This window comes from Tetranychus urticae, chromosome 2, assembly GCF_039701765.1.
Source record: "Tetranychus urticae isolate SD_2017Ah chromosome 2, NJAU_TeUrti_SD_1.0, whole genome shotgun sequence".
Lineage (NCBI taxonomy): Eukaryota > Metazoa > Arthropoda > Arachnida > Trombidiformes > Tetranychidae > Tetranychus > Tetranychus urticae.
Genome location: NC_142959.1, coordinates 13,241,093 through 13,254,669, shown reverse-complemented (window position 1 = coordinate 13,254,669; position 13,577 = coordinate 13,241,093). Strand labels below are relative to the sequence as shown.

The following is a 13,577-nucleotide window of genomic DNA, read 5'->3' as shown; positions in this document are numbered from 1 at the left end:
CTGGCGAAAATGCATTTTTGTCAAATTTAACTTATGTAAGCTTGTTAGGCAATTAAAACTGAATCGATTTGTGTCACGCAAAAGTTTCTCTGATGCACGATTTTCGAGAAAATTGAGTTCGAAGTTTAAACTTTAATCGCTATTTGTACAATTATGGAAGTAGATTTTTCTATGAAACTCATTTCAACAGATGTTAATTTTCATAACAAACTAGAAAATGCATTTCATTTTATAAGATAAAATTTTGTTCGTCTGTAAAACAGGTCAGTTCGATTTTAAGTTAAATCGACCGATCTCAGTCCCTGTAAGAGTTAGAGAGTTGAAACTTATTTCTTGAGCATAAAAATTGTTTGCACACATTATGCCGTAAATATTTTTTTCGCTTTACAGATTGATCGCTTAATTTTGGCCATTAACCCAAAAACTTTGACCCTCGATATTTCGAGAACGATAGCTTCTACAGTCTGGACTCTTTATCTAAACGCTAGATATTCAAATGGGCTTCAACAATATATGAATAAATATCGAAGAAACCTAAGCTTATTCATTTAATTATGACTGTAGATCTAACACAAGATAAGAAACCAATTATTCTGGTTAATCTGGTATCAAATCTGGCAACCTAATTAATAAATGTTATAACTTTTCTGTGACTTTCTTGAATCAGCTAAAAGCTGCAATCAGCATAGCCCATAATAAAATCTAGTGACTAGTCAAAGAATCATGATTTTAGGTAATGCCGTTCTCGAAATATCGAAGCTCAAAGTTTTTGGGTTAAAGGCCAAAATCGAACGATAGATCGTTCAATTGAAAAAAATATTCAGTCTATAATGTGTACAAACAGTTTTTATGCCCATGAATCAAGTTTCAGCTTTCTAACTCTTACGGGACCTGAGATCGGTCGCTTTAACTTAAAATGAAAGGACCTTTTTTACAGGCGAACAAAATGACGAGAAAATGTTATCTTATAAAATAAAGCGCGTTTTCTGGTTGTCAATTGCAATTAACATCTTCAAAATGAGTTTCATGAAAAAATCTACTTTCATAAGTGTACAATAAGCGATCGAAGTTTCAACTTTGGACTCGATTTTCTCGAGAACCATTAGTCAGACAAACTTTTAAAGCACAGAAATGGACTCAGTTTTCATATCTTTACAAACCAAAAGAATAATAATTTGACAAAAATTCAATTTCGCCAGTTTTTGCCCATTTGTTTCAATGAGAGTAACAAACTTGTTCATAAACGTTACAATTGTGTTAGTTGTGTCTTTTTAGCAACAACTTAATTTAGCAAAGGTTTAGAATTAGTATTTAACATTGATCGTAACCATTGGATTAAGAAAGGAATTGTAAATGAGTGAATAAATAGCCGTTTAGTAATTGAATGGTTCATTGGAAATGTGAATCAGATTAAGTTGGTGGTCCATTTTTGTGGTTAATGTTTTGTTTTAAGTTGGCAAAGTGACCATTTTAACCAGCAAACCCTATATCCAGTGTATTATCATTGCTCAACTTGAAAATGGGACAAAAAAGTAGCAAAAAGGGAAACGATCAATCAACAAAATTTTGACATAAAATGGTCAACAATCGGCCCAATTAATTCTCATGAGAGCTAATAATCGATTGGATTAACTAATGAGACTTTGTCAAAATATTTTGATTGCAAAGCGATCATTTATGGTTATGCTTCTAATAGACGGTAAAATTGTTTGCGAGTTGAAGGTTGAAAGAAATCAGTTTTGGTAAAGATTTCCCTTGACATCGCTTGAGATGCCATCTTTCCGTTTTCACCTGATTCAACCATTTCGTTACACTAATGAGCCTTTTTGTGGCGCAAAATGGACACAAAAAGCAGTCCCAATGATGCAAGGTGTACAGATGCAAGTTCAAAGCTACTGACCAAAAAAATGCATAAACGTAAGGCAAGTAATTTACTTGAAGCCGACCATTGACCAACTTAATATTAAAACCACAATAAAAATGTTTATCAATGAACTTCGTTTTTAAAGTGCAAGCTTTAACCATTGTAACCAGATTTGTTCATGAAAATCAACTGAACATCAAGTCTCCATTTCAGATAGTTGATTGTTTTACAACCAAAGGTTTGTGTTAAAAAATGCCATTAAAAATGGGAAGAAAAAAGGAAAAAATGGAAACAAAAATGTATATTTTTTACTTGGTTTATGAGCCCATCTCTTGGTGGGTCCGACTCCTTACCTGACAAAAAGGACTCTGGGAATGGCCTAAAGGTCCATTTGACATTATGCTAAATTATTTTATTGTATTTCCACTTTGACCATCTTTTTTTGTCCCAAACCTTACTTTACAAGATCACCTTATTTTTGTGCCTCTTTGGTGTCCTTTTACCTTCTAATGCAATAGACAATAATACTAAATATAACGGTGAACCTTTTTTTTGCCTAACATTTAATACTAAAATAACTTAATAGGCTTAGAGGTGGCTAAGAGGTGGACTTAACTGTCCACTTAAGATAGACCGTTACTTAAAAGGTTGTCTAATTATGGTAATAAATGTTAACTGAACACTGAGAATTAACTTTCAATGGCTTTTTCAAGTAACCTTATTGAACATTGTCTCATCTAATAGGACAATATAATGAAAATGTTATTTTGCTTGGAGTCAAGTTGAGTTGAGTTAAATCAAGTGAAATGCAAAGGCAAATATTGAATCATTTAGCTGACTAAATACATTTTAAATGGTTGATTATATCATGGCAACAAATGATTTAACTAATCACTTTGCCTGTTAACCTTCCCTTCAATTTTAATAAGCATTGAGATTTAAAGACTTTTGTTAATCTTTATTTGTATTATTATAACGAATCAAGAAAGTTAATTGGATTCCCATTTAGTCAATTGTGATAGGAAATATAATACTTGGAGTTTTGTCAGAGAACCCAAAAAAATAATTCAATTTCATTCCCTTATTTTTTTGGGTTTGTAATTGAAAAACTGGCAACAATTGAACCAGTTAAGTGAATGTATAATTGTTAATCTTGCCAATTGTTGGATGATATAATGAATAGGAATTAAATAACCTCAGGTATTTACAATTCAATTATAATTAACATTTAATTGTGTCTTCCAATTGAATCTGTTAAATGATACAGTTGATGACATTTTGATAATTGAAGCGATCAACAGTGAATGTGTGTTGTGTCCAGTTGTTGACTGACAAAACGGTAAACTTGTGATTTAACAGCAATTGGTGGCAACAATTGTCAATGATTAAGGAAGCTTTAAATTGTGAAGAGCATGCAATTGTGTTGATGTTGTTAATCAATCAACCGAATCAAATTATTTGTTCAATAGGACAATTTAGCTTTGGGTGCTTCAATAACAATTGTATAGAGAGTTTAGGTTTTACTATGAACAAAAAAAGGTAGAAAAAAGAAGATGAAAAAAGATGAAATTATTTGAATTCTCAACATTTCTTATTATCTTATAAACCGTATCGACCTCTTTTCATGTGTAACTGGATAACTTTTCATCATCTTCATCATGATATATCATCTTTACAGACAACCAAATGGTTAAGTCAGATTGATGATGATAATAACAAGGATAATAATAATAATAATAATGACAATAATGATAATAATATTAAACGGTAAAAACGTATTTCTTGTGAAGCATATTAAATCACAGTCAGTTTAATTGAATCTCATAGTACATCTCATCACTTTTTTATACATATCATGTTTTATATCGTTTTACGCTTATTTAACATTGTTATTCATTCCCAGTCAACCAGTCAACTAATTTTGATTCCAGTATAATGCGATCATTATATAATCCTTGATTTAAGCTCATTAGTTATTTTTTGGCGTAAAGGTGAAAGTTACATTTGTCATTTGTCTTATCATTTGGAGATGTAAAGTGACCCAAAAGGACACCAAAGGGATGCAATAAAGGTGAACTTGTAAAGTAACTTTTTGCACAAAAAAGGGTCAAAATACAATAAAATAATTGGCCTTTAGGCGATTCCCAGAGTCGCTCTTGTTTTTAATGACATTTTTTACCAAATTTTGACAAAAAAGGAAAGTGAAATTGATCTAAATATAAACCCTTTTTTACGATCAACAGGGAAAAAAGTAAAAGTCAAAACAGTAAATGTCATGATAATCATTATCTCTTTTCTTGAAATTGACCTGCGTTCAGTGATATATTCAACTATGAGATGAGGAAGGGATAAAAACTCCTCCTTTAAAGGTGTAAACATTTTTCTCTGTTGAGAGATTTGCTCAGTGTTCAGTTCTTGTCTATATAGCTTATAGTTGCAGCGATTTCAAGTTGAAATAATCATGGTTTTACAACAAGATTTTGATCAATGTTTCCATCGAAATGTAAATTGTAAATTGACTTCTTTTGGGATTGAGGATTTACTCGGAATTTCATCTAAAAGTAAGTTTTCTTTTCGCTTTTCGCTCGTTCCAGGTAATCATGTAACTAACGTATTGACTTTATCTTTAATTTGAACAGGTTTAAAGAAACAAAAGAAAAGCAAAAGAGTTCGAACCATTTTCAGTGCATTTCAATTGGAAGTTTTAGAGACAATCTTTAGGACTAATCAATATATGGTTGGACGAGAGCGAAGGATGTTGGCGAATGAGCTTGGTTTAACTGATACTCAAATCAAAGTCTGGTTTCAAAATCGAAGGATAAAATCCAGGAAAAATCCGCTATCTATTGGATTGTTTTGAAGCTTGAAACTATAACCAATTTTGGATAAACAATCATGATAACTGATTGTGATATTTCAGTTTACTTATTTCAAATCAACATATTTTCATGTGTTTCAACTTTACAAGTTTTTTATTATAAATTATCTAGTTTGGAGTTCAAATTGTGACTCCACCAATCCAACAAAGTAAAGCAACTAGAAACGAGATTTACTGATCATTATTGATTTAACTTTACTAAATTTAGAAGATATTCAAACCAAAAGATCATTACAATATTGAATAATTTTTTGTAAGATCATTTCAATCTTATTTTAAAATAAACCATCTTCATTGAAACCTCTTCTTTCTAACCTTTCTTTTGTGGTTAAAATTTTTTTTTTTGTAAAGTGGCCTCATCGTTCTGTAGCTCATAGCTACCCTCTCAAATGATCACCTGAATTTCAAAAATGAAGATCATTTGTTCAATCAAATTTCTCTGATTTACAGTCCTTCGTTCAAAGTGCAAAGTTGGATTGCTTTTTGTCCACTTGTGATCAGAGACTTTTTCATCAAACTTATTCTTCTTATGGAAATGATAATGGCCTGACAATGTACTTATTTTCCTGCTGCTTTGCGATAGTACAATAGTTCTCTTCGATTTTCGGTTAAAGTTCTGCTTCGAAAAGCTAAAAAATGAAACTTATTTTCATCGATAGAAATGGTTTGTTAACATCCAATATTAAACAGTTCTCGATTTATTGGTCTTAAAGTTTTCAGCTTCGATATTCCGACTTTGACAGAACTTATAATTACCGTTCTTTCAACGATTGTGATATTTTATTCTATTTTCTTATATGACTGAACACTAGAAAGATTTACCTTCGACTTGTATAATCAAATATTCTAGTGACACAACCCAAGACTGAACAAACACTAGCTTTATAAATGCAGCAATCATCTGGCGAAATCTGGCAGATCAAATTGGTTTGACTGATGCAAAAATTAAAGATTGATAAGACGGATTACGGATTGAGACAACGTCAAGTTCACTTGATTTTATTTAGTTTAATTTCATTGATTTAGTTTTTTTCAAAATTATTCATACAAAAATTCATTGCTAGAAAATTTTCTAAATACGCCATCTATTGATTAACATTAAAACTAATAGAGGTTCAGCTGATTTTTAAAGCAACCGTGAGCTGCAACTTGTGATATTTCAGTTTATTTATTTTTATTAAACTCATTTTCGTGCGTATCAACTTTACAAGTTTCTAAGTACAAATCTATTAAAATTATGGCTTTACCAAATCAACAAGGAGAAGCAGCTGTCGCAGTTGAAGAAGATGCAACCGAATTGAAATTTCCAGTTGAATTTGAAAATGCTGAAACATTATTGACCAGTGAAGTTTGTATGTTGATGGAACACAGGAAACAACAAAACGAGGAACGAGAAGAGGAACAAGAACTCAATGAAATTTTCACCAAAACATTAAATTATTGTCAGCGTTTCAGTAAATTTAAGAATCGTGAAACAATTGCTGCTGTTAGACATCAATTGATGAATAAAAAGCTGCATAAATTTGAATTTGCGCAATTGGCAAATCTGTGTCCAGAAACTCCAGAAGAAGCGAAAGCGTTATTACCATCATTGGAAACGAGATTCACCGATGAAGACTTGCGACAAATTTTAGATGATATTCAAACCCAAAGATCATTCCAATATTGAGAAAAAATTTTGTAACATCATTAAAATCTGCCAATGGAAATAAACCATCTTTCATTAAAATCAACTAACGTTTTCTTTAAATGGCCAAGCAGTGACATTGTCACCTTTTAACTCTTAGCTTTCTTCTTAAATGACTCCCTGAATTGCCTTGAGAAACTTGGCTAAATGATTTTATTGTGTTTTTTGTTTAAAGTAACGTAGATGGATTTTCACTGCTTTATTACCTTTTGGGTTATCTTCTATTAGGTCCTAGCGACTTTTTTCAGTTCTCATGATAATACAAAAGTATTTTGTTATGCCAAATATAACGGTGACTCTTTTTTTGTCTCTTTATGATACTAAAATAACTAGGTATCTAATGGGCGCATTAAACAGGGTGGTCATGGACAGTTAAGATACACCGTTACTTAAAAAGATGTTTCTCAAGATGAAACTAATGGTAGTAGCCATAATGGCAATAAACGTTGAGCTAGATTTGGAAAGGGAATAAACTCTGAATGACTTTTTTAAGAGCAGGTAATTGTCTCGCAATCTATTAAGACGATATCTTCAATTAGGAATCATATAGTCTTTCTAAATTGACCGTGAAAAATACAAAATTTGTCAACGATACTCAACAAGTGGAGCGCGATCATTAGCAATGTTTTTTCAATACAATTAAAACTACTTTTAGTGGGTCAGAAAAGAATTTCATCAAGAATTTAATGTAGGTGATATTTAACTGTACAAAACTTGAATGAACAATGCTCGCTTATTCCTAAAAAAATTTAGCTGAGATTGTGAACATATTTCATTCTGAATATGAAAATATTGGTCACTTGGTGGTTTCATCAAGAAAATGTCTTTCATTTTTACATTCCGAAAAATTTAGAACATATTAATTTACAATTTTCTCTCCTATTTTTTATAATGATGATGATACAATATATATATGATGTAGAGAAAAACAATTTTTAAGTTGGCAATTGATAAATATCAATATTTATATTTAGATAAATAATAATAATCCTAATTTTCAATCATATAAATGAGAGTAAACTTCTTGTGTTAATCTTATATATTCCTCTTTCTCCATTTGATTCATTTCATGGATAGTATCATCATTGACTTCACCAAGTGGAATCAGTCTGCCTCCAATTCGGATCATGGGTTCACTAACGTCTTCGAAGTCTTCATCTTCATCTTCGTCATTCATTATTTCATCCTTAACAGAAGAATTGAGACCATCCGATCCCCAGTCATTATTTTGCGTTGATAATATGGACACTGCAGCGTCGTTTGTATGCTCTAATTTTTCGTGAACTAGAAGTGCCTCTAATACTTCTTTACTGTAACCATTTTCATCTTTGGGTTGAGTTGAAGTTTCTTTGATTTTATTTGAATTATTCTTGGTGATTGTAACATCGGGCATTGATGGATATACACTGACTTCGGCTAGCCATGGAGGTTGCTCTTTCTTGACCACTTCCTCAACTGCTTCGCCATCCTTTTCTATCTTTATGCTTGTTTCTTTAATCATTACACTATCAAATTGTGATTTGTCTTTAGTCTTCCATTTATCCATACCTTCGAACCCTTCACTAGTTGTAACTTTTATTGTAGAGCCATTGACTTCAATAGGATCAGGTTCAAGGAGATCGGCAGGTATCTTAATGTCTTCGACTTCCTTAAGTAACATGTATAAAGGTTCCATTTGATCATTGAACTTGGCCAACATTAATCGAGAGTCTGCTTTTGGTAACACATCAGGATCCTCTTCCACTATTTCCCCACAATATGAACACTTGAATTCATTTGATACATGATCCCATAGTTGATCTGCTTCAAGATCAGTGAAAGTCTTCTTACAATTTACACAAATAAAGGATGATCTTTTGGTGGAGTCGCGCTCTTCCGTTTCAATCTTGCGTCGCATCAAATCCAATTTATATTTGACAACATTTACAAATCCTCTATAGTTGATAAAATAATATGCTTGACGAGTAGCCTTCCCATCCGGCCCGGTTTCCATCCTCAACTTTGATTTGATCAATTTATCATTTTTGAGACCAGCAAAGATAGCTCGCAATTGTTTCTTTTCAAATTTCATAAGGTTTTCTATTTCATCTTCCTTAATCGATAACTTTCTTATCATAAGGTCAACAATCAAAGTTTGTTCAATGGTATAAAAACCTCTCATGACATAGCGGACAAGTCTTTTAAGACCTGTAGGTATCTCCAGGGTCATTTTCAATGGATGGTAGATAATAATGTTATTTTACGAAGAATTTTTCACAATCCTTTTCACAGCCAACCGCTTTGAACCAACAAATTGTTTGATATGATTGTCACAAATTTCTTTTTGGCATATTGTAGTCCGTTGGACACTGTTAGAACAATAAACAATAACAAAAAAAGAGAAAGAAATTCAGAAATCACTTAATTTTGATATAAATAATAATTAAACCACAAGCGACTCAATTCAGATGAGTCAAGTGAGAATTTGTCAATAAAAGTGTTGCTTTAGTTGAATCTTTAAAGAGCATCACAAGGGGCTGTTAACTCATTACAATTTGTTAAACCGATTCTGTAGTATTTAAGCGTATTTATCCAGTAAACAGATTATTTAACGCTAGAGAAAAATTCTTAAGTTATTAACCGTCTTAAAATAGCAGAATAAGATCAATTTTGTAATTAAGAAACAAATCTGACTCATTATTCATTCAATGGAGGAAAATGAAATGCATTTGCTAATGTCCATTTTAGATTGGATTGATCATCCACTCTTTTTTACCTCAAATAGTCTATTCATGGAAGAAATGATTCGATTAAGGGATTGGAATCAAGTTCTTGAATAGCCGTTGATAAATAAATTTGAAGATAAAACGCGATTGATTGATGAAAGAATGAAATAATTCATAAACAAAATTATTTTGTGTCACTTTTAATTTATTTTAATAAAAGCAAATCAGCTGTGGATAAAAAAGGATTTGTAACATTCTCGACATTTCAGGGTTCATTTTAACACCTTTAAATCATACAAAAATTGGAAGAGTTGAAGACAGGTTGAGTCAAATGATAATAAAAGTGCTTTGGCAGCAAAAAGCTAAAACAACTGATGATAAAAAAAGATAAAGTAGGGAAGGGAGAGAAAATAAACTAAAAACCTATGAAGAGGGTTGTATAAAGAGGGAAAACTAAATCAAAATATGAGATTCGAGAAATGATGCTATTGTACAGGTTCATGAAACGGTAAAGAATAAGATTCTCATTCTCAAGAAACACTGAGTATAATCAATTTGTACACAAGAGTTGATGCGAATCAATTAAAAACAAAAATTATCAATTAGGGATTGGGATAATAATTAGATTTGAGTCCGAGTTTTGTTTTTTCTTCTTGGTGTGCTAATAATCAACCTTATTCCGAAAGATTGATGTATTTCCATAAGATAATATGGAACTTAAAGGAGAAAAAGAGTGGGGTTTGTCCGTCTGGATGAAGTAGATTTTGATGCGAAGATGGATGTTTGCGTAATGAAGAGTAAGATGGTAAATTAAATAACATCTTAATTAAGATAGATATTTTTTGGCAGTCTTGGCCCGACGTTTCCTATTTTTGGCAACCTTAGATGTAATTTGTTCAATTTCTGCTGATACACTATCACTTCGGGAAGAAACTGAATCTGTTTCTGATGACTTTTGTCTTTTACTACGATTAGCAATCGGTATGTCATTTAAATAAGCCATGTTATTCTGAAAACTTGGAGTTGACCTATCAGAATCAGCAGAATGGTCACGTTTCCTACTTTCCTTGGTTAACTGACTTTGTCTCTGTCCCATAATGACCTTAGACATATTAGCGCGAGCAGCATAGGCAGCTTTAGCTGCTTCGAATTCAGAAGAAAATTCATTGCGAGCATCAGCATGATCTTGAACTAGAGCGATATCATTGAGCAAAATAATAGGATTTGAATCGGATACACCACTCTCCATTGTCTCATCATAGTTTCCATTTTGTCCGTTTTTGACTTTGTCTTCAGAATCATTTTCAGCCTCTACACCGTTTTCCCCGCCATTAACTGAACTGATGAAATGGTCCTGATCTTTGTTATCAGCATTATCCCCAGATTCAGGAGATGCATGGTTATCATCTGATTCTTCATCTTTCTTTTCGTTTTCATCCACCTAAGAAAGGAGATAAAGAATGCATGAAAAATGATGGGTGGAAAAGAGAGAGAGAAAAAGAAAGAGAAAGAGAGAGAGGGCATTAATTTGAGTCTGAACAGTGAGCTGGCCATTTAAATTGCCAAAAGAAGCTTTAGCTGATTGCAACAACAAACAACTAAATGAACAGATTAAGATAACTATTGTACAGAACAAATGAATTAAACTATGAAAAAAGAGGGAATAAAGTTAAGATAAAAGATAAAAACTTACATTTCCATCCAGATTACCGCCATCTTGATCCTGTGCATCTTCATCTCCGGATTCATTAGAATGTCCATTAACACTTTTTGGGTCACATGTGGGTTGATTTTCGGTCTCACTGGACTCAGTATTATCTGATGAAGATTTAGTTGCTTCTGAGCGCCAATAAGAAAACGGTGAAGAAATCGCAGTACCCATAATTTACCAATGCGATTAGGATTTTTAAACAAAGAAATTTAACAAGAAATATCAACGCGTACACTTAACAAAATAACTTGAAACAGACAGGGCTTTTTGCGCTTGCCCTGTTTAGCAATACTCTTTGGGGTATGGCAAGGAAAGACTCAATGCTGGGGGTTACATTGAGAGCTTCATGCAAAGAGTTTAATAAACTTTGGGTGCCTCAAATACTAATTAGAGGACAAAGTTTCCATTAAATCATATCCGCTAATGTAATTCATATTCCTTTTGTTCATCTATGCTGTGGATTCTCGGTCTATGGTTTACACGAATTCAAAGTGATTTGGTGAATTTTACTCTTCCCTTTTAACCCGAATTTTCAATTTGTTAACTTTGATCGTTTAGTAATACAATGCCTAATCAAATGTCAACTTTCAACCTGTCTTTAATCTGGTTTAACCTTAACAAACCAGTAGACATTAGTACAAGATTTTTTGGTGGTTATGACACTTGGTGACCTCCGGTCATCAGATATTGCTGATTTTCATTGGATATTTAAGGCTGAAATAGTTACAATGTTCAAATCTGTTGATTGTTCGTTTAGTGTTTAATGTGAAAAGTTGCCAATCGGCTCAAATGATGCGGGCTTTCAATTGATTGAGGATATGCGCAATCTTTTCCTTCTTCAAAAGGTAATGTTCATTACAATGTTTACAAAACTGTGAAAAGTTAGTTGGTTAAAATTCACGAGAATCACTTCTTTCACTTGTTACATTTGCTTTTCTTAATGTTTCATGTTTTATTATTTTAATTGTTGATCTTTTGTTTTTTGTATTCTTTTTTTTTTAATCAGGTTTGAGTGATTTTTCTGGTTCGCTTGTTAACTCACGTTAAATCTAGTTGTGATTTTCTTGCAAGTTTTTCATCCTTGTTACATGTCTATTTTTGCTGTGATTTTCTTGGCTCAAGGTTGCCAGATTACCCTTCAAAAAGTTAAAATTGATGCTTAATTGTAAAGACAAATAAGTACAAGAACATGGGAAAGCATAATAGTAAACTTAAACCCGAAGTGATTCAAGATCTACGCCAGTCAACCGAATTCACAGAATCTGAGATTCATGATTGGTACAAAGGATTTCTCAAAGATTGTCCAACAGGTCACTTATCGATGGACGAGTTTAAGAAAATTTACGGCAACTTTTTTCCTCATGGTGATGCCTCCAAGTTTGCAGAACATGTTTTCCGAACTTTCGATGCCAATTGTGATGGAACCATTGATTTTAGGTAAGCTAGTTTAAACACATGAATACCTATTTATTTTTCCCCTGAAAATGGCTTAATTCATCAGTAACATAGATTGTTCAAGCTTTAAACAAACCAATTCCAATTTCAATCCTCGATTGAAATATTGTAGCTTATTCCATCATGAGACAAGCACATTGTTAATTTTTGTCCAAATCCTTCTGTTATTAAGATACAAACTCACATGTGAATCCAATTTCAACTCCTTTAGACGTGTTTATATTTAAATCTCTGACTAATCGCTAATTAACATCTTGATTTCAACATCTTGGCATCAATAGCATAATAATAATCTTCCATTTACAATTCTCTTTTTTCAGGGAATTCCTTTGTGCCTTAAGTGTTACTTCTAGAGGAAAACTTGAACAAAAACTTCGATGGGCATTTAGCATGTACGATTTGGATGGTAATGGTTATATTTCCAGATATGAAATGCTTGAAATTGTTTCGGTATAGCATTTTATACATTTATAAAAATGTTTTTGAAACAAATATACAGATTTATGGATAGAAAAGTTGTTTCAATGATTCTAATTTTTCACCTTTTTTTCCTTATATTCAGGCAATATACAAAATGGTTGGTTCTTTAATGAAAATGCCAGAAGATGAATCAACTCCAGAAAAAAGGACCGAGAAAATATTTCGTCAAATGGATAAAAATCTTGATGGTCGACTTTCTATGGAAGAGTTCATAGAAGGAGCTAAAAGTGACCCTTCGATTGTTCGCCTTCTTCAATGTGATCCTCAATCATAATATAACAAATTACCAAAAGCGCATTAATTTTACTGCATCATGCATCTGATCTTCAATTATTTATCGTTTCCTTTTCGTTTTTTTGTCTATTGATATTTTTCCTCTGTTTACAAAATTTGGTCTGTTTTCCTGATTGTTTGCTTTTCTAGTCCATTCAATGTTGATTGATCAATCTTCAACGACATTTTCACATCATCACCATGACTTTCCTTGTTTATTTTATTTCTGTGTATTATATCTTTCTCCCTTTTTCTGGTCTCTCTTGCTAAACCTGAAATACAGTCACCATCCAGATAATGTACCAATGTGAGAATAACCTATTTACATTATTTGTCCGGCAACTCAATTACCTGATTTTCTATCGTGTTTAATGGCTCAAGTTGAACTCACATCATTAACTGATTTTATAAATTTTCTGATTTCTATTTTACAAGCAGAAATGAAATTCGATACAATTCGATAATTACTGTGAACCAAAGCATCTCAAAAATAAAATGCCTTAAGACAAAATGACCATTAACTC

The 13,577-nt window shown here is 32.1% G+C and overlaps 5 protein-coding genes across 6 annotated transcripts; 3 read left to right on the top strand and 2 right to left on the bottom strand.

The window, feature by feature from the left end:
• The first annotated feature begins 4,213 nt into the window (after positions 1–4,213).
• LOC149093930 (homeobox protein ceh-2-like) lies at positions 4,214–5,042 on the top strand. Its single transcript, XM_089267355.1, has 2 exons — positions 4,214–4,425; positions 4,504–5,042. Exons 1-2 carry the CDS (start codon positions 4,326–4,328, stop codon positions 4,722–4,724), a joined length of 321 nt encoding a protein of 106 aa, XP_089123481.1. The 5' UTR covers positions 4,214–4,325; the 3' UTR covers positions 4,725–5,042.
• An 803-nt stretch (positions 5,043–5,845) lies between these two features.
• LOC107359806 (DNA-directed RNA polymerase II subunit RPB4) lies at positions 5,846–6,475 on the top strand. Its single transcript, XM_015926379.3, has one exon. It carries the CDS (start codon positions 5,980–5,982, stop codon positions 6,409–6,411), a length of 432 nt encoding a protein of 143 aa, XP_015781865.1. The 5' UTR covers positions 5,846–5,979; the 3' UTR covers positions 6,412–6,475.
• Positions 6,476–7,088: 613 nt separating this feature from the next.
• On the bottom strand, positions 7,089–8,886 carry TfIIEalpha (transcription factor IIEalpha). The gene has a single exon (XM_015937922.3). The coding sequence runs from the start codon at positions 8,636–8,638 to the stop codon at positions 7,427–7,429; it is 1,212 nt and encodes a 403-aa protein (XP_015793408.1). The 5' UTR covers positions 8,639–8,886; the 3' UTR covers positions 7,089–7,426.
• Positions 8,887–9,318: 432 nt separating this feature from the next.
• On the bottom strand, positions 9,319–11,094 carry LOC107367402 (uncharacterized). The gene is made up of 2 exons (XM_015935105.3): positions 10,828–11,094; positions 9,319–10,575 (listed from the first exon to the last, which is right to left on the bottom strand). The coding sequence occupies exons 1-2, from the start codon at positions 11,014–11,016 to the stop codon at positions 9,961–9,963; spliced, it is 804 nt and encodes a 267-aa protein (XP_015790591.1). The 5' UTR covers positions 11,017–11,094; the 3' UTR covers positions 9,319–9,960.
• Positions 11,095–11,110: 16 nt separating this feature from the next.
• Positions 11,111–13,574, top strand: LOC107367408 (neurocalcin homolog). Of its 2 annotated transcripts, XM_015935121.3 has the most exons (4): positions 11,111–11,690; positions 11,852–12,282; positions 12,621–12,750; positions 12,863–13,574. In XM_015935121.3, the coding sequence occupies exons 2-4, from the start codon at positions 12,035–12,037 to the stop codon at positions 13,052–13,054; spliced, it is 570 nt and encodes a 189-aa protein (XP_015790607.1). In that variant the 5' UTR covers positions 11,111–11,690; positions 11,852–12,034; the 3' UTR covers positions 13,055–13,574. The 2 variants fall into 2 exon arrangements, with proteins under 2 accessions (XP_015790607.1, XP_015790599.1); XM_015935113.3 differs by lacking the exon at positions 11,111–11,690 and having other exon boundaries at positions 11,733–12,282.
• Positions 13,575–13,577: the final 3 nt, after the last annotated feature.